General features: G+C 31.5%; 2 protein-coding genes and 1 long non-coding RNA gene across 3 annotated transcripts; 2 read left to right on the top strand and 1 right to left on the bottom strand.

Annotated features, from left to right (window-relative positions):
• Window positions 1-828: 828 nt before the first annotated feature.
• LOC149485280 (membrane alanyl aminopeptidase-like) lies at window positions 829-9,213 on the top strand. The gene is made up of 16 exons (XM_089700031.1): window positions 829-900; window positions 1,088-1,335; window positions 1,693-1,973; window positions 2,130-2,285; window positions 2,407-2,730; window positions 3,026-3,209; window positions 3,359-3,597; window positions 3,850-4,039; window positions 5,367-5,553; window positions 5,763-5,860; window positions 6,035-6,214; window positions 6,578-6,759; window positions 7,658-7,825; window positions 8,100-8,240; window positions 8,584-8,668; window positions 8,901-9,213. The coding sequence occupies exons 2-16, from the start codon at window positions 1,090-1,092 to the stop codon at window positions 9,102-9,104; spliced, it is 2,865 nt and encodes a 954-aa protein (XP_089556157.1). The 5' UTR covers window positions 829-900; window positions 1,088-1,089; the 3' UTR covers window positions 9,105-9,213.
• An 860-nt stretch (window positions 9,214-10,073) lies between these two features.
• Window positions 10,074-18,264, top strand: LOC149485279 (membrane alanyl aminopeptidase-like). Its single transcript, XM_089700062.1, has 16 exons — window positions 10,074-10,172; window positions 10,359-10,596; window positions 10,991-11,277; window positions 11,468-11,623; window positions 11,790-12,107; window positions 12,242-12,425; window positions 12,647-12,885; window positions 13,020-13,194; window positions 13,391-13,577; window positions 13,663-13,760; window positions 13,925-14,104; window positions 14,341-14,525; window positions 16,613-16,780; window positions 17,107-17,250; window positions 17,536-17,611; window positions 17,998-18,264. The coding sequence occupies exons 2-16, from the start codon at window positions 10,363-10,365 to the stop codon at window positions 18,196-18,198; spliced, it is 2,832 nt and encodes a 943-aa protein (XP_089556188.1). The 5' UTR covers window positions 10,074-10,172; window positions 10,359-10,362; the 3' UTR covers window positions 18,199-18,264.
• On the bottom strand, window positions 17,760-18,837 carry LOC149485278 (uncharacterized). Its single transcript, XR_016316205.1, has 3 exons — window positions 18,726-18,837; window positions 17,964-18,136; window positions 17,760-17,806 (listed from the first exon to the last, which is right to left on the bottom strand). It is a non-coding gene; the product is annotated as an uncharacterized LOC149485278 (long non-coding RNA).
• Between the last annotated feature and the right edge of the window lie 18 nt (window positions 18,838-18,855).

Below are 18,855 nucleotides of genomic sequence, written 5' to 3'. Positions count from 1 at the left end.
ATACTAATAACTTTGTATTATATAGGTATACCTATTAATTGGTCAATTGAGCATTGAGCATAACAATTGACTGTTACGTATTTTTGAGAAAAAGTGGATCGATACATAGCGAAATTCTGAAATTATTAAAAGTCATGATTTATATCTTTTAATGCCTGTAACATAACCGCTGGGGTACACGTACTAGAGTGGAGACCGCGGCTCGGCAAACGTAGCGTAGGACGCCCTGCTATAAGGTGGAGTGACGACATCCGCAGGGTTGCTGGGCATAACTGGCGTCAACGAGCGAATGGCCGGGCTCAATGGCGTGCCATGACTGAGGCCTATGTCCAGTAGTGGACAAACATGGGCTGATAATGATGATTATGAAGAATGTCTACGAAAAAACTGCCCGGCTGAATTTTACTAGCTACATTGTTTAATATTTGTTATTATGGTCATTGAGAAAACGAAACATTGATGGTGGATTAGTAGTGACCAAAATCCTCTTTTACATTATACATTGTCCTTGCTACATAACTAACTAATCCTAATTTTAAAGGACAAATCGAATTAATTTAAATTAACAGATTATCTAAAGTTTAATGAATAATTTATTCATTATATGATGAAATTTATTATTGTTGATTAAACTAGGTATTTTTCGTATCCAAGCACATGGAACAACGTGTTTTTAATTGCCTATCAAAAACTATGAGAGGATAAGAACAATATAATTTAGAAGTTTCTACTTATCATTCTTTGTATTATTACGATCACTATCATGAATTATAGCAACGATAATTCAAATTTTATCAAATATCTTAGATCTTTTATACCTTTTATAAAGTTGTCACTGTATACCATAAATTGAATTCATTTTATCAAATACAGCCAAATTGAGGACATTTCAATAAATAGGTATGTTTCTTATTGAATTATTTTTATTGAAAGAAGCAAAAACATTTAATCATTGTCTTCATCTTGAAATTTTTATTAGGATCATAATATCCACTTTTGATCCATTATTGTATACTCTTTTGTTTGAGTACAAAAAAATAGCATCCAAAAGTAATAATATAATTTAAGTAACTTTCACTTTTTCCAGAAATGTTCTTCAAAATAGGCATAATCCTCTTGGGGATAACTTCGATAAGAGCTGAAAAATTAACACTGGGAGACATAGATGATTCAATAACTCTTACCTCTGAAGTCCTCTCTAGAAATGCTGCCCAGGCTTACAGATTACCAACAAACGTAATTCCTCTAGAATATGATATACATATTGACCTATACTTTGCGGAAAACAGAGACAAACCCTACAGCTACAATGGCAAAGAAAATATTATTATACAAGTAAGTATTGCTTTACATTTTTTTACATTTTTTGGTTCTATTACAGATGAGACAAAGATACTTTCTTTGTCTTTTTTGCCCATTGCTATTACTATTAAATTATTAATTAGGGCATTAAAAATCAGCCCCTTACATCAAGTTATTTAAAATGTTAGTCATTTTTGACTTTTGATATTATGTGGCCCTTTCTGTATCTACGTATCTATTTTTGTGTATGTCAGCTACATAAACTGGAATTTTCGTCAACATAGACCAATTTTTTCAAATCTTAAAATTGAATCTTAAATTTTTCACGTCACTTTTTACTTTCGCAATACGCTATTTCTCAAGGCACATAATAATTTCGCAATGTTTCAGGCGGTAGAGAGTAATGTCAATCAAATAGTACTACATGCTAACGTTGATATCATAAATGCTGTATCTGTAACTAGAGACGATGGAAAAATAGTAACGATGAACCCAAATCAGCCCTATTTTGTGGAGCCACAGTACCATTTCTTGAGAATAAACCTGATTGACGCATTAGAAGTTAACAGGAACTATACGTTAATGATTGACTATTCGAGCACTATGAATGAAGGGCCAATGAAAAGAGGTATTTGGAGGGGATGGTATAAAGATGCTGATGGCGCTGAAAGGTCTGTTACTTGAGAAGTTTAAGACTTTCTATAATTTTGGCTTTGAATATCTTATATTATATTTATAAGAAATTTCATCGATGGTGTCTAAGTTTTCTGTGCAAATATTTCAATGTAATGTTTTAATTCCCAATTGATTTCTATTTTTCCTTTCAGGATATACGCAACAACACATTTCCAACCCTATAACGCGAGACAAGCGTTCCCCTGTTGGGATGAACCGTTGTTTAAAGCTGCATTCAAAGTACATTTATCTGCGCCTCAAAGTTACTCAAAAGTCTTCTCAAATACTGATATAGAGTCTGTAACGACGTATGTAATTCGTAATAATTTTTTGTTTGAAACAATTATTTTTATGATATTTATTCTTATTAAACAGAAACATCAAAGTGTCAGTGGAATACAAGGAAAAAAAAAACATTTTTTTTTGCAGCGACCTGACATCTGGACGTAGTACAACAAACTTCTACACATCACCCGTGATGTCTTCCTACCTTGTAACATTCCTCGTGAGTGAATCTTTCCAAGTGATTGCTGAGGACAAATCCTTTAACCCGCCAATCAGGATAATTGGTAGATCCAACACTATGGGCCTTGCTGACCATGCTCTACATTTAGCGGTGAAAATGACTGAATTCTTTGACAGTTACTTTGAAATTCCATATTCTTCGCTTCATCCGTATCTGTTGAATGATCATATTTCCTCTCCCGATTGGGCGTCAGCTGGAACTGAAAATTGGGGTATGGTGAGCTACAGGTAATAAAAGTTTCTTTAAGATTAACATTCAACATTAAAAATAATTGTTCATAATCGTTAAAAAATGCGTATTTGACTTCAGTACTTAAAATTTAATTGAATCTTCCATCGAGGAAAACTTTTTTATTCATAAATAAAGATTCACTTCTCGAATCAGAATCATATAATCCAGTAGACTGTAAAAATATTGTTGTAGGTTTTGTCTTACGATTCGTATTCGATTTCTTTGTTTGTTTGTGTCCATTAATAATCTTATATAACCCAAAACGTATTAACGTTAAAACTATATTTCCAGGGAGTTATACTTAGTTATAGACCCCCGGGAAACAATAATGTCTGTAGAACATTACGCAGCGACATTAGTATCTCACGAATTGGCACATAAATGGATGGGAAACCTCATCACATGCTATTGGTGGAGTAACACTTGGATCAATGAAGGCTTTGCTAGTTACTTTGGATATATAGCAACTCATGCTGTGAGTATCCTAAAATAAAGATAAATTGTTCCATTCCGAATTATAACCAAAGATTTTATTTAAGAATTAATATTTCTGAAGAAAGAAAAAAAAGTACGTTTATATACGGGTAAAGATTTTATTGAACTAATAAATCTCAATCATTTCAGGTATTCCCAGAATACGAATTGCATGAACATTTCAACTCTAGATATCTACAAAACAGTTTGTCATTTGATTCTGGCGTATCGACTGTGCCTCTAAATCATGACGTCAATACTCCAGCCCAAGTGACCGGCCATTTTGGTACCATAAGTTATTCTAAAGGCGCTGCTTTCCTTAGAATGCTTGCGGATATGATTACGCCAGAAACATTTAGGAAGGCTTGCAAATATTTCCTAAGCGACAAGTTAGTATTGTTTATATTATAGGTTGGAGAAAGTAATTCAAAAAGGTTTCTGTGATTTTGTTTTTTGATACATTCTCCTAAATTAGTTACGCATTATGTTTCAAAATATTTAAGATTTTTCTAAATGTAGACATTTATAAAATTGGCATAATTGTTAAGCTTGAAATTAAAATTTGTTTTCTACCATTTTTCAGTTTTGAATTTTTTCATGATTATAGTGCACGTAATATTTAACACAATTGTAAATTTCAGTGCATATCAAGCAACGGACCAGTTTGACCTTTACAATGCTTTTGCAAAAGCCATACAAGAAGATGGTTCCTTTAACAGCTACCAACACTTCAATTTCACCGACTTCTATCGTATCTGGGTGAATGAGGCTGGATATCCGATCTTGAATGTCCAGGTTGATTATGCAGGTGGTGAAATTCAACTTAGTCAAGTACGTGAACCGATTAAAATTCTTTATAGTATTGTTTATTTTTCGTCAGATATAACGAGATGTTGTTAAGTATTGATGACTTTCAAATGCATAATTATTTTTTTAGTGTGAATTTTTATTAGTATCTAAAGGTTGTTGTGACATAACATGGACATAACGTAACGTATACCCGATGCCGAAAGCTAAGAAATTTTACATTGGGAATCATAATATCAATAAGCAATCATCAAATTAGCCGGGATAAGATAAATAATTATAATCATAAGATTATCTCCACATGGCTCATAAGCCTTATATAAACAACAATGCCCTTGAATACGAAAAACAAAACTTTTACATCGTTAATTATATTTATTTTCGGTCTTGATTCAAATATGTATAAAATTGGGAAAATTCTTAATTATCAATTAATTATTATCTATAATGTATGTTGTTAGATCGTAATTTTAAAAGATAAAGGCGCCAATATTCAGTCCTAATTATACTAAGAATTGGCACTTTATCATTACAAAAATGCAAAAAAAACGCAAGTCATAATCCCTAGAATATAATGGATAAAGGGCTCTACTTTATTTGTTGGATAATAAAATAAGCATTTGTATACAAATGATTGTGTCATTAGATACTACTTGTGGTCGATTATGTTTATAACACATTATTATTACCTACAACAGAAATGAATCTGAAACCTATGATTTATAAAAAAGCTAGACACGTTACCCGCTCTCTATTTTGGCAAGAAAAAACTCAGCTAAGTGCCCGAGTTTCACTTAGTCACGCACCATTCAGCGTCGTGTCTGGACGTTCTTTTTATATTTTAATCGGCAGTTGTTATTACGAAGTACATGAGTGAGACATGTATTATGTCTCGTGCGTGAGAGTGAAAGAGAGAACAACTGTATTGGTGATAATGGTGTTAGTAAGTAGGTATATATTAATTACGCTGTTTTTTAGTGCAATGATGTTGGCGTATGCCGCGTCTACTAGTTTAATAGAGTCATTGTCTGAAACGACCAAATCACTCAAGGGTGCTTTTCCACCAGATTTGTAGTTCTTTACAAACACATCCCTCGCTACGCATACTCTTACATCTCTAATGGAAAAGTACCCAAAAGCTAAATTCCATTCAGCCGTTTTTAACGTTCATAATTTATACTTCATATTGCGTCAAATGAATAATAAGAAAATAAAAAATGTTCAAACTTACATTCGAAAGCTTTTCTAAATATGTCGCAATATATTGGCCATACTCTCTGTCTTTCTGTATTTGATAATAAATATAATGTCTATTTGCAAATTTTAACTTCTAAATTCTCATCCTTTGTAGGAAAGGTTTTTCTTAAGCGCAACAGCGCAACCCACTGGTCAAGTATATCCGATCCCAATCACATATTCGAGCAAGTCAAAACCTGACTTTGAAAACCTAAGACCTGCTCTGATGATGACGGGTGACAAGGCTGTGCTACAAACAAATGGTGCTGAAGAATGGGTTATGTTCAATCACCAACAACATGGTATGACACTTAACAATTGTTTTATGTACGAGTAATTATTGGAATTAATAAATAGATATCTATGACGTCAAGAAATGGCACAGCATCGATTCTCTTCTCAGTTGTATAATATTCTATAGAACATTTTGAAGGGAACATATATTATTCGTACAAAATAATTATGAGAGCTCGTTCGCGTTTTTATCATGCTTAAAATAAATTTATTTCAGGTTTATATAGAGTCAACTATGATGAAAAGACGTGGAATTTAATAGCTGATGCCTTATTGGAGGAACCTGAATCTATTCACTATTTGAACAGAGCTCAAGTAAGTAAATGTGTCAAAATCATCATTAGTAAACCTACCTATTCCTATTCCGGGTTACTTTTCAACTTATTCTTATTTTCAAAGATAAAATTTTATGCTGCAACGTAAAACTGTATTTATAATTAACAATAATAATACGGTGACGATTTTCTCACTATCGTATTAAATTCCTAGGTCGTGGACGACGTATTTGCTCTAATGAGGTCCAGAAGAATGACGTACGATTTCGGCTTCAAAATTCTTCGATTCCTTCGAAACGAGGTTAACTACCACGTCTTGAATCCCGCTATTTCTGGTTATACTTGGCTACGTAATCGCTTTGCGCATATGCCTGAAACGCAGTCTACTTTTGATGTGAGTATTCAATTGAAATGAAATTATTAGTTTTAAAAATCATTGAATGCATAAGTAGTTGATGACATGTGAACTATTCTAATTATTTTCTTTACAATCAAATTCATAAAATGAATAACAAATTAAGTATGGCAGGCCTATTGTGGCAAACATACATATTATATTTAAGTGTCTTGTTTTATTTTATTTTCATTTCATTTTCATTCCATTTATATTCAATTTTCATTTCATTTTAATTTCATAAACATCATAAAGAGGAGAGAATCGTTCATAAACGTTAACTAAATATTATAAATGTACCCTCAACGAATTATGGCATAGCAACAACACCGACTAATAATTCCCTGAAAATATTTTTCCTAGGCTCATATTCTTAGCTATTTGGAACACGCTATAGATACGCTAGGCTTTGAACCAGCCGCTAATGAAACTGCAACAACGAGTCTTACTCGGCAAGAAGTGTTGCACTTTGCTTGTACAATGGGCCATGAAAGATGTGTAACTGAATCTAAAAACAGATTTGCTGCTATGCGAAGAGGAACATGGTAAGAAGCGTTTGCGTTAATTTGGCATAAAGACATTAGGGACTGTATAAACTTTATGATATGTTTGCTTTTTAATCCAGTTTAAACCTGGATCGCTTTAAAATTCCTATTATTTCTAAATTATATGAAGTAGGTAGTATTTTTAATGAATGTTAATCTTGCTATTAAATCGACGTGCCCCTTTTATTTGCTTGACTATCATATTCGCTATAGCATGTACATACTGCTAGAACCATAGAAATCTAAATAACAAGACACATAGAAGGGCTATAATGTCATAATTCGTATGAAAACCGCTGTCGCCAAAATCAACACATTCAAACCGAAAGCTAAACAGTACACACAAGTAAACTATGCCTTTTATTGGACAGCTTGATTTTAGTGAAAACTAACTTATCTATTAAATTAAGCTTTTGAATATGTATCCTAACGCACGAATTTACGGTTTATTTTAGAATAACATCCCTAAGTATATGAGACTTTTTGCTCCAATACGAACAAACGTGATAATAAGAATGGTCGACTGTGTCATTCATTGTTATTTCGATTACTATGGTGACACTCGTAATACTTGTAAATATTCTATAATTTTAAGGAAAAACGGCATTATTTCTAAAAAAAAATATATTATCCGATGAAATATTATTCCTTTATAAGTATAACTACAACTTGTGGAAGAATTTCCGCAATGGGAATTGCTGAAACACACCATGTATACACTCATACGTCTCCAGAGCAACTGAACAGTGACGAATGCACTGGTGATGTGCAAATCACCTGAGTGGCGACAAGGTCACGCACGCTTACGACTTCTAGTGTCTTGTTATTTAGATTTCTATGGCTAGAACTATTTACAACCTTACTAGAACAGATAATTTTTAATTTAATTCTATTCAAGGATTGACCCTCGCATCCGTCGTAACGTATATGTAGTTGGTATCAGAGAGGGTGGTACTGAAGATTTTAACTTCCTCCTGAACCGTTTCCACTCGTCAAACTACGCAAATGACCAGCTAGAGATGCTTAGAGGTTTAGGTGCGACACAGGACCCACAGCTTTTGACGAGGTCTGTTTGATTTTATTGTGGTTCTAATCTACTTCAGTTACGCAACATAGCTTTCACTTATTTTTATTTGATGAAATAAAAAAATATACATGTTATTATTTTGATGTGATTCTGCAGTACAAAGTAGTAATAAGTTACATCAGATAATATAACTCTTCCGTTATTTAGTGACTGACTAAAGGATATGCAACGCACTGGCGAAACTCTTGAGCATATAAAGTTGATATTTGGTATGAAAGTTTTCAAAGGAAAATATTTTTTTTTTATGTTTCAGATACCTCGAGTTAACTCTGGCGAAAGAAGTAAGATCACATGATAAAGTTAACTCGTTTAATTATGCACTTTTGGGCAATAGAAAAAATGCTGTTACCGTTCTACAATTTGTCAAAAACAACATCGAAACTATAAGAAAAGAGTAAGTTTGTTTCTATTGAAAAAATATCAATACTAAAAAGTTTATTTTGTTAGAATTTAACTCCAGGAAATTAAGAACATTTTAAGAAATATTAAGTTATGCAATAATAGTCATCATTACTCGCGCTATTTTTTGGATTAAAATTGTTGAATTCATTCTCACACACAACTTTAATGAATCGAATATTTTTTTTGAATATTTAACCAACCTGCAGAACTTTCTTCAAAATATATACACTTCTCTTTATCAGCTAACTTTTGTCTCTAATACTTAATATTATTATTAACTTTATTTAATAATCTATATTCGTACAGATTTAAGATATAATATTGTATGTACCCAGATACGTAGAAGACGCACCACCAAACCCCGTGCACACAGCACTATCCAATTTAGCTGCGTACTTGGATGAAGAAGATCTAGTTGAGGTAATTAAAATTGTTCAGAAAAAAATTAAGAAATAATTATCTGTGGTGGGAGTTAGGAGCCAACTACAATACCATTAAAAAAAGTATTCTTTACAATATTTTAGTTACAATTCTTATTTATTAGATAATTCACATTCAACCTTTTTTCGACATTATTTATTAGTATCTACCTATACCTAAGGAATTAACAAATTTCTAATGTCTATGCAAAATGTAATTATTCTACTTTCAGTATGAAACCTGGCTTCGCGCCTCTCAAAGCAGTTCAGCACAGTTCAACACTGCGATATCCGCTATCAACTCTGCTCGAAACAACATGGCGTGGGGTACAGCAAATGCTGACATCGTTCTATCAGCAACTAGATCAGGAGCAACTAACGTAGCCATTTCGTCTACTTTGCTGTTGATTGTGGCTCTTGCGACGATTAATTTCTGATCCATGGTTGACGTCATTTTTGAAACTATTTATCGGCCATAATTGAATGAAATTGCATCGTATTAATTTATTGAATTGATAATTATAGCATATGTAATAGAACCTACGAGTAAATATTAATGAAAAATAATAAAATATACTTTTAAGTGTTGTTTCATTTATGTCTTTAAGTATTAAGTTCATTTCAGTTGGTCAGTCAACTATTACAATTGGGCCAATTTTCACGCAACTTTAAATTATTCAGAAATACTAGAAAGTACTAGTATTAGATGGCACGTGACTCGCGATAACAATAATAATTACTTATCAAATAATATAAACTGATACATAATCAATTAATAATATTTAGGGCATTATTACGTCACTAATATGTATTCTATCAAGGTTTATGAATATTGAATATTATTGATATTGATACGGACCATTTCAAATAAAATTTGATAACAATTAATATCATAAATGACTAGAAAATAATTGAGATTACAATAATAGGTTTCAATAAGCAATTTGTTAATCCTAAATGAATCGTCTCAATTCTAATCAATTAAACGATCAAAATAAAAATTTCATTATTATTGAATATCTAGGCTAGAGATAAAATCATAAATGTACAAATATTTCTTAGAACAAAACTTAATACACTTTAGTAAATATGGTTTATTGAGAAAATGAATAAAAAGCTTGAGAAATGTGCAAATTTAGAAAACGAAAACTCTAAACTTGTAAACATTAGAATACCTAGTAGTGTACGAACATAAAGAAAAAGAAATTAACATAGAAAACAAATGGGCAGATACATCTTTCAGTTCATGTATTAAGTTCGGTATTGTTTTGTAATTAATTACTGATAAACATAATTTTCAAGTCCAATATACGAAACGTTAAGGTTTGTTAAATTATATTTTGATAAGTAGATTGATAATAATTCATTATCACCCTTGTATTCTTGATAAAGTATAGGACGGGCAATTAAAATATCTTTGATAAGGTTAATGTTTTTTATTCACCACTAAGTAGGTTCCTTGAAGCCGGGTTACAAGTGTACGGAATGCAATAATTACATATCAGGTAACTTTTTCACCATAATATTGAGCTAAAATAATTCCTTTCTTTCATGCACATAATATATTTCTTCTTTGGGTGTTCCTATGGAAACATTTTGAAATTTCTTCTCTCGATCTATGACGTAACATGATTTCGAAATCATATACATAACAGTTTCATAACCATTTATCAACTTCTCTTTTATTCCAGCATCATGTCTCTTATTCTAAAGCTGGTAGTCTTACCAGCTCTATTGGCGGTAGTTAAATCAGAGTTCCCTTTAGATGTTGAGGAACCAGCTTTCTTCAATAGCGTTGATGAAGAAATTTACAGGTTACCAGAAGATTTAGATCCTATACACTTTGAAGTAGAAATCACGCCATACTTTGAGGTGGAAGGTAATAACGAAGCATTTACTTTTGATGGCGTTGTCACTATTAATGTGAAGGTGAGATTTATTGATTTTATTAAGAGGAAAGATTTGATTATTTCTATAAAACTTAGACCTACCTAATCGATTTTGGAAAATCTTTCACCAGTAGAGTAAAATTGGTCCTGTATTGGCTGACAAAAGTTGAACTTTATTTTTGTTTTTATCCTTTTTTACGAATTTAATATAATATTATTGCTTTAAATTAGTTAATTTGTATTTAAATCTTCAATATAAATAATGAATGAAATGAAATTATGAAATCGGAACTTATTCCTTTGAAGAAATTAATGCTAGCTAAGTAATTAAAATTCCCATATCTCTTACCTTATCTAAAAGGGCATTATGAGTTTGATACTGAAAAAGTCATTAACTGCTCAAATATTTCACATTTAATTATGGATCTTTTCAGGCATTGAAAGACGGCATAACTTCATTAGTAATACACGAAAATGTCAGGGAAATAAGGGCTATTACTATAACCGATAGTAAAGGAGCTTTATTGTTTATGGATCCAATGGTTCCATTTGAAAGGTTAAGGGAATATCATTTTCTGAAGATAAATTTGGTACAAGGAACTACTCTAACCTTGAATGAAACTTATACAATAAGTATAGACTATGTCGGTAACATCAACGAGACTCCTCTCTCCAGAGGGGTCTTTAGAGGAAGTTATGTTGGAAATGATGGAAAGAGGCAGTAAGTACAACAGTGTTTTAAGAAATTAATGCACATGAGGTATCTCTTGAAATTGCTGTAAAACTTCTAGATTGAAAAGACAAACAAACATCAGTCTGATGCATTATGCTGGTCAAGGTTTGATTGTCATTTCGAACTATTTTAACAAAATTGGAATTACATGAAACACTAATGTATAATTTCCTTTCAGTTGGTATGCGGCTACTCATTTACAACCAACAAATTCTAGACAAGCATTCCCGTGCTTCGACGAACCTGGATTTAAATCAACATTTGACATTATTATTAACCGACCTTTAAGTTTCACCGAAACATACGCTAATATGCCTCTTAAATCTCATCAAATGTAAGTTAATAAGCCATTCTCCTAGTATAACTTTATTGTTATAACGTATATACATTATGTATCAAATTAAACTATATACGTATAAATAGTATTACTTTGAAGAAGTCAATAAGAAATCATCACCATTATAAATTACAAAATGACGGATATTTTCTTTCCCTTCCAGTATTGGTAATCGCGTCAAAGAAGTATTCCACACCACACCAAGGATGTCTGCATACTTGATCTCTTTTCATATAAGTGAAGAGTTTCAAGTAATTGCAAGCAATAATAATAATACTCATCCTTATCGCATCATAGCAAGGCCGAATGCAGCTGATCAAGGTGCTTATGCGTTGGAAGTAGGACCTCCGTTAACTGCCTGGTTTTCTGAGTACTTGGGTATTGATTACTATGCAATGGATGATAATCTGAAGAACGATCAATTAGCATCTCCTGATTGGGCTTCTGGAGCCACTGAAAATTGGGGATTAGTGTCCTATAGGTATGTGATAAAAGGATATTTGCCAATAGTCAGTTTCTTAACACCTCTATAATGTCACGTACGTGTAATAATTATTTTTCAAGTAACAATCGTATATTTAACAAGACCGAAAAAAAATAACCAATTGATTTCAGAGAATTACGTCTCTTATACGAATCAGGAGAAACAAATGCTTTTGACAAATTCTACATTGCCACCATCACGTCGCACGAATTGGCTCACAAGTGGTTTGGTAATCTGATAACATGTAGATGGTGGGATAATGTCTGGATTAATGAAGGATTCGCAAGTTACTTCGAATACTTTGCTACTCATGAAGTAAGTTTTTTAACATTTTCGCAATTCAATATTTTCTTGCCACCTTGCTTTTGATTTTAAGCGCGTATTAGACTTATGGAAATTGAAGACTTTTCGTGTTAAAAATCATTGTTACATGGTTTGAGCATATCTGTCAGTTACTCGGTTACCTGTTATGATTACCCTTATACAATTTTAATACCATACTTTGTTACCCACACATGAATTTTAATAATTTGCAGGTTTATAAAGAGCTTGAAGTAGGTGACCAATTTAACATTCTCTCCCTGCAAAGTGCTTTATCATCAGACTCTGCAGTAAGCACCAGGGCTTTGGAACACACAGTAAATACACCAACACAAGTAACGGGCCATTTCTCAGGAATCAGTTATACAAAGGGTGCTTCTTTACTGGTCATGTTGAAATATTTAATGGGAGAAAGTACGTTTAAGAAAGCCCTCAATTACTTTTTAGTAGACAGGTAAGTAAGTTGATCATATTGAAAGATATAAATAAACAAATTTTACACATTATTTTTCACATATATTTTTTTAAACGCTTCAATCATACCGAAGCAGTCGATGGTTTCTTTAATAATATTTACGTTTTTCTCAGATCTTATGAACATGCTTTTCCCGTGGACCTTTACGATAACTTTGCAAAAGCAGTTGTAGAAGACGGGCTAAATATAGACATTGCTGCTATTTTCCGGTACTGGGTAGAAGAAAGAGGTTATCCTGTGATTAATGTCAATGTTAATATGGAGACTGGACTAATAAACATTACTCAGGTATCTCTTTATTATTATTATGAATCTTTAAAATTATTAACCAATCTTATAAAATAATTACGAATTATATGTGCCCTTGGAATGAAGACAATCATTGAATTTAAATGTTGTTCTTAGAACATTACTTCAATTTATTTTTAGTATGTTAAAATATCCTAAGTTGTTTTACCCCTATTATATTCGACATTTATTCCAGGAACGATTCTTCATCAGTCCTTCAGCAGCACAGACCCAACAGCTCTGGCCCATACCATTGACGTACACTACTGGTAATAACCCAGATTGGGACAATTTTAAAATATCCCACATCATGACGGGCAGAGACTATCAGATACAAAAAGATCCAGGACATGAATGGGTAATCTTCAATGTACAACAAAAGGGTAAGAATCTTAGTACAATACTAAGATTTAATTTTCAATTTCCACAGTAGACGATATTTCAATTTCAACTATAATTATTTTTAAGGTATCTACAGAGTGAATTATGACACGCACACGTGGGAAATGATTGCTGATGCGCTTCAAAAGAATCATACCAGCATTCATCATCTGAATAGAGCTCAGGTAATTAATGAAATATGTTTGGAATAATGACTGTATCATTGCTTTATTTTATTGATTTATCAGTTTCACATATATGTATTTTGTTAAAGAGTTGAGTAATGCTTTTAAAGTAACCAAGCCACACCAATTCCTAACAAAATTAAATTTTGTTAAATATTTTTTAGATCGTCGACGACGTTTTCGCATTAATGCGCTCTGAAAGAATGAGTTATGATCTCGGCTTCCATGTTTTGGACTTCCTTAAAAAAGACACTAGCTACTACTCCTGGTATCCAGCTATCACTGGTTTCTCTTGGTTAAGAAATAGATTCCGACACATGCCTGATGCTCTAAGAGAGTTTGATGTAAGTATTTGTCACATTATTAAAGAATTATCAACTTATCATCATTAAAATAACTATCTGCATCTTGTTTCTTAAAAAAAGGTTTAAATCATCGTAAAAATATGAATTTCGCATTCTTTACAAATAATTGTAACTTGCAAGCAATAACCTCATTATAATATTATTAGTGTATATACACATTAAAATATATGATGCAAATAACGTAAAATAATTATTAATGCTGATGTATTTAACAGGAAATTCTACTTGGATTTTTGCGAAATGTACTTGACGATATAGAATATGACGTAAGAGAAGGAGAACCCATCAGCAGAACGCTAAATAGATTCTTCTTACTTAATTTCGCTTGTGAAATCGGTCACGAAGGTTGCATTCAAGATGCCATGGCTAAATTCCATGCTTTGAGGAACAATGGAATCAGGTAACTCTAATTGTAAATAACAAGAATTTATCCAGAGTAGGATACTTTGATATTATTTTTGCCTAGACTAGACTAGCTTAGATTTGATTTTCTAAATAATAAATATAAATAGCAGTTAATTTTACTGGGGAAATTATGGTGCATAATGATGCAATGTAATGCAATTTATATGTTTAGATAGTAAAAATTATTGGTGTTATTATAAGGAAATAATCTGCAACCTAATTTCATAATTTAAGAAACACAATGATCATATTTATCAAACGTCTGATTTAAATGTTATAAATTATTTTCTCTCATTCCAAGAAGGAAAAATCATGGAAAAATTTATTTGTTAAATGTCAGGAATCGTCACTCATAATGCTACAGCATTTTCCCTGTGATTAAATGTTAATTTATACAATGACTTGCTAATTAAAATAAAATAGATGTAGACTTTACAGACGACTTTACAAAAATCGTGTCTGATAAGCAATAGCATTTAATCAACTGAATATATAATGATATGAATGGATATCTTCTTTTAATCATTTACTCTTACGTTTTGTCTACGATAGTAGTTAATATTACGTATATTAACTTCGTTATAATATAAGAGCCCACGACGGCCAGACTTTCCTTTCTTTCGGAAAGTTGAAAGTTTCTCTGTATATGTCTCCGATACAGATAAGAACGACTAGCGACTATCAAGTTTGGGTTGTGGTTACTTTGGCAGGAAACAGGTAGTAAAGTTGTATAAAATAGTACCTAACTTTCATTATAGTTTAAAAGCTAAATTTTATATATATCTTACTTGGGGACCTATAAAAAGATATTACCTTAAGAGCCAGACAGTTTTCATGGTTCTTACATCTAGCCAGACACATTTAAAAAATAACTAACATATCATCAAATTCACATAACTACCTAAAAGCGTAACAAATATGAAATAACCCACTAAAAACATTAGTTAACTATAATTATTAAAAAAATAAAAGTATAATATATAAGAAATAACTTATCTTTTACGGGGGCTTATGTTGATGGAATTTCACGTATCTCGATGACACAATAAAAAAGTCATCGGGATACGTGTAATTCCATCAACATAAGTCTAAGTAAAAGATAAGTAATAACTTTATTTCTTATATATTATACTTTTATTTTTTTAATAATTATAGTTAACTAATGTTTTTAGTGGGTTATTTCATATTTGTTACGCTTTTAGGTAGTTATGTGAATTTGATGATATGTTAGTTATTTTTTAAATGTGTCTGGCTAGATGTAAGAACCATGAAAACTGTCTGGCTCTTAAGGTAATATCTTTTTATAGGTCCCCAAGTAACATATATAAAATTTAGCTTTTAAACTATAATGAAAGTTAGGTACTATTTTATACAACTTTACTACCTGTTTCCTGCCAAAGTAACCACAACCCAAACTTGATAGTCGCTAGTCGTTCTTATCTGTATCGGAGACATATACAGAGAAACTTTCAACTTTCCGAAAGAAAGGAAAGTCTGGCCGTCGTGGGCTCTTGATCTATTACTGGCCTGTGAGTTTATTTTTTGTAAAAACATTATAATGTGTACAATAATCTGAACATTAGGAGGGTTTGGTCAATTTCCTTTAATGTTTTCGCATCGACATCATTACCTAAATTTATCTTTAACAAATAGCCTTGAATCACGCAATTCCGATTACGGTTCCTTTCATTTGTTGTGAGTAAATAGTATGTATGTGCTGATTTAGTTTCGGGATGGAATTATAAGTTACTTCTTTACTATTTTATATAAGTAATTTCTATTTTTACTCGAATTCGAATATTTCTCGAATATTTGATTCTCGAATTTAAATAGTTACTATGAGTATAAGCCCTTTCTTTTTCCCCAATAGATTTTATAGGACTTTTTTGCACTATTCAGATTAAAATTTGTATTTGATTGCTTTTAATTAGAGCTGATCTTTTGTATTTTCTTACGGATTAATATGGAACCCTATAAATAAAATATGAGGTACATAAAACATAGCGATCTATCTATATTTTTTTTAAATTACGCTACCCAAATTCTATAATTATCAACTATCAAACATCTTATTCCTTGTAGCGTAAACCCCAATTTGAGAAGACACGTGTTCTGCCAAGGCCTTCTCAATGGCAACTATAGTGACTGGCAGTTCTTGTACCAACGTAGGGCAGCATCTAACAACCAAGCTGCTGAGGTGGCTATGCTTAGATCCCTTGGATGTACGACTGATAGCCAAGCTGTGCAACAGTAAGTATTGTGTATTACAACAGAATATATTAAAAGAAGAATTATTAATATCGCTTTAAAGATATACTTTACTGCTTTAAATTGTTATAGGTAAAAAATCTGTAGAAAAAAAATGTAAGCAATGAAAAATTATGAAAATCGGTTCAGTAGTTTTCAATTACTCTCTGACTTGGTATTTTATAGACCTATGTCATTTTAGTTTTTGTTAATTAGCGTTTTAAATAACGAAGTCGTATAATAATAATGAGGGAATATTAGCTACTTTTGCACTAACAGTGTATATTAATAATATTCACGTTATTAATTAAATGTATTTGTTTTGTTAGATATTTAGAGATGGTACTGAGTCAACATGAAGTAAAAGCGCAAGATAGTATAAATGCCATGACTTGGCTCTACATGGGCAATCGGGCTAATGCCAAAACTGCTTTGGAATTTTTAAAACCCCGAGTTGAAGCCTTCAGAAGAAAGTAAGTATGTTGAAATGAGATATCACTGAGATTTTTTTTAATTCGAATGTGATCATTAAAATCTCAGTTTCTGACATAATTGATACAAAATCTCTATCTCTATTTAAATACGTGGTAAACATAAACTGAGTAAACTGACGCTAAGAATTTCATACTAGGTATTTATTATTAATATCAGAAAATTATTCAATAACATCAATGAGGTGTTTGTTGTGGTTCCGTACAATTAAGTAACAATCTATTAACTATTTTAGATAAGAAACATTTATGTGACTATATTTTCAGGGTTGTTTTGCCAGCTTGGTTTGAGAACCTACTCAGTAATCTAGCTTCTTATTTGGATGAAGAGGGCCTTAATGACGTAAGTTGTTTTATTACTCATTTATAAGGGAAGTATTACTTTGTTGTGTAGGTTGTAAATAATAAGATGGTTAATATAATATTGTGTGTTATATTGATAAGAAATAAAAAGAGATGGCAGTGGTTGTATAGGACAAATTTAATACATATTATCTTCAAATTCTCGTGAAATTTGTATCAATCGTCGTTTTCGCGGCTGAAATAAGAAAAATATATACTTTGTTAACTTCATTTTAGCGTTTCATCTAAATTTTTAAAAAAAGTTTAAATGAATTAAAATTAATTATTACAATATTTATTATCATTAACCCTTAAATTTTTAGGCATTTTATTGTTTTGTATGTCACGTGTACCTCATCACTAAATGTTCTTCCAAACAATTCCCAGATGGAGCAATGGTTACGTGCAAATCAGGCGACTGTGCCTGGTTCCACTACCGGTTTGAATGCTATAACTTCAGCTAGAGCCAACATGCAGTGGGGAACAGAAAAGGCATCCATGATTCTGCGAGCCGCAAGAGGTTCCGCTACAACATTCTTCCCAGCGTCTATGCTTCTAATGCTATCTTTAGCATTGTTGTTAAGATAACCCGACTATATTTATTTTAATTTATATATTTATTTATCTTCTTTTAATAAAATTTGTATTAAATCACGCAATCTTTTATTTAAATCCTTCGGAACAATTCGTTACGTCTTCCATAATTAACACTTTATTAGGTATTTTAAAATAGTAAAGTACCGCATTTTAATTTAAAATACAATGGAAGTGTCTTATCATTAATAATAGTAAGGCAAGGTTGGGTTTATAATTTACAAGCAGTAATTATGCACAATTTATATTGACAACAAAGGTTCTATCAACTGGAATCACCTTTATTATTATTTATGAGTAAATTTTACTATCAGAAACAGTTTTGTGGTGTCGTGAAATCACGCTTTTATTGATTTATTTTGTAATTTATAATAACTGATAAATAGATATAGATTATAGAAGAAAAAGTTAAATTATCTTATACACAACAATAATATAGAACTTCTCAAGTGATAACAAAACTATTATAATGAGTCAGAAAAGTCATTTGTTATTTAATTTTATCAACACGTCGTACTTACCTCAATTGCAACTAGCTTAAAATCGATTAAGTATATAATTATTTGTTGAAAACAGTGTGTAAAGGTTTAACGTTATATCTGTTACATTAAGACCGTCTTCTGTATTATCAAGATATGAATATACTTGACA

The sequence above is a fragment of the Colias philodice genome, chromosome 10 (genome assembly GCF_061535455.1).
Source record: "Colias philodice isolate Cphi_HAF_F1 chromosome 10, ilColPhil1 Martin Lab GWU primary, whole genome shotgun sequence".
Taxonomy (NCBI): domain Eukaryota; kingdom Metazoa; phylum Arthropoda; class Insecta; order Lepidoptera; family Pieridae; genus Colias; species Colias philodice.
Note: the sequence above shows the minus strand (reverse complement) of the source record. Positions and strands in the feature narration are given on the sequence as shown.

Coding starts and splice junctions, on each gene's coding strand:
- LOC149485280 (XM_089700031.1), top strand. CDS start 1,090: ATGTTCTTCAAAATAGGCATAATCCTCTTGGGGATAACTTCGATAAGA. Junction 4,040..5,366: donor GTGAAATTCAACTTAGTCAA/GTACGTGAACCG, acceptor CATCCTTTGTAG/GAAAGGTTTTTCTTAAGCGC. Junction 8,669..8,900: donor ATGAAGAAGATCTAGTTGAG/GTAATTAAAATT, acceptor TTCTACTTTCAG/TATGAAACCTGGCTTCGCGC.
- LOC149485279 (XM_089700062.1), top strand. CDS start 10,363: ATGTCTCTTATTCTAAAGCTGGTAGTCTTACCAGCTCTATTGGCGGTA. Junction 13,761..13,924: donor ATCATCTGAATAGAGCTCAG/GTAATTAATGAA, acceptor AATATTTTTTAG/ATCGTCGACGACGTTTTCGC. Junction 14,105..14,340: donor ATGCTCTAAGAGAGTTTGAT/GTAAGTATTTGT, acceptor TGTATTTAACAG/GAAATTCTACTTGGATTTTT.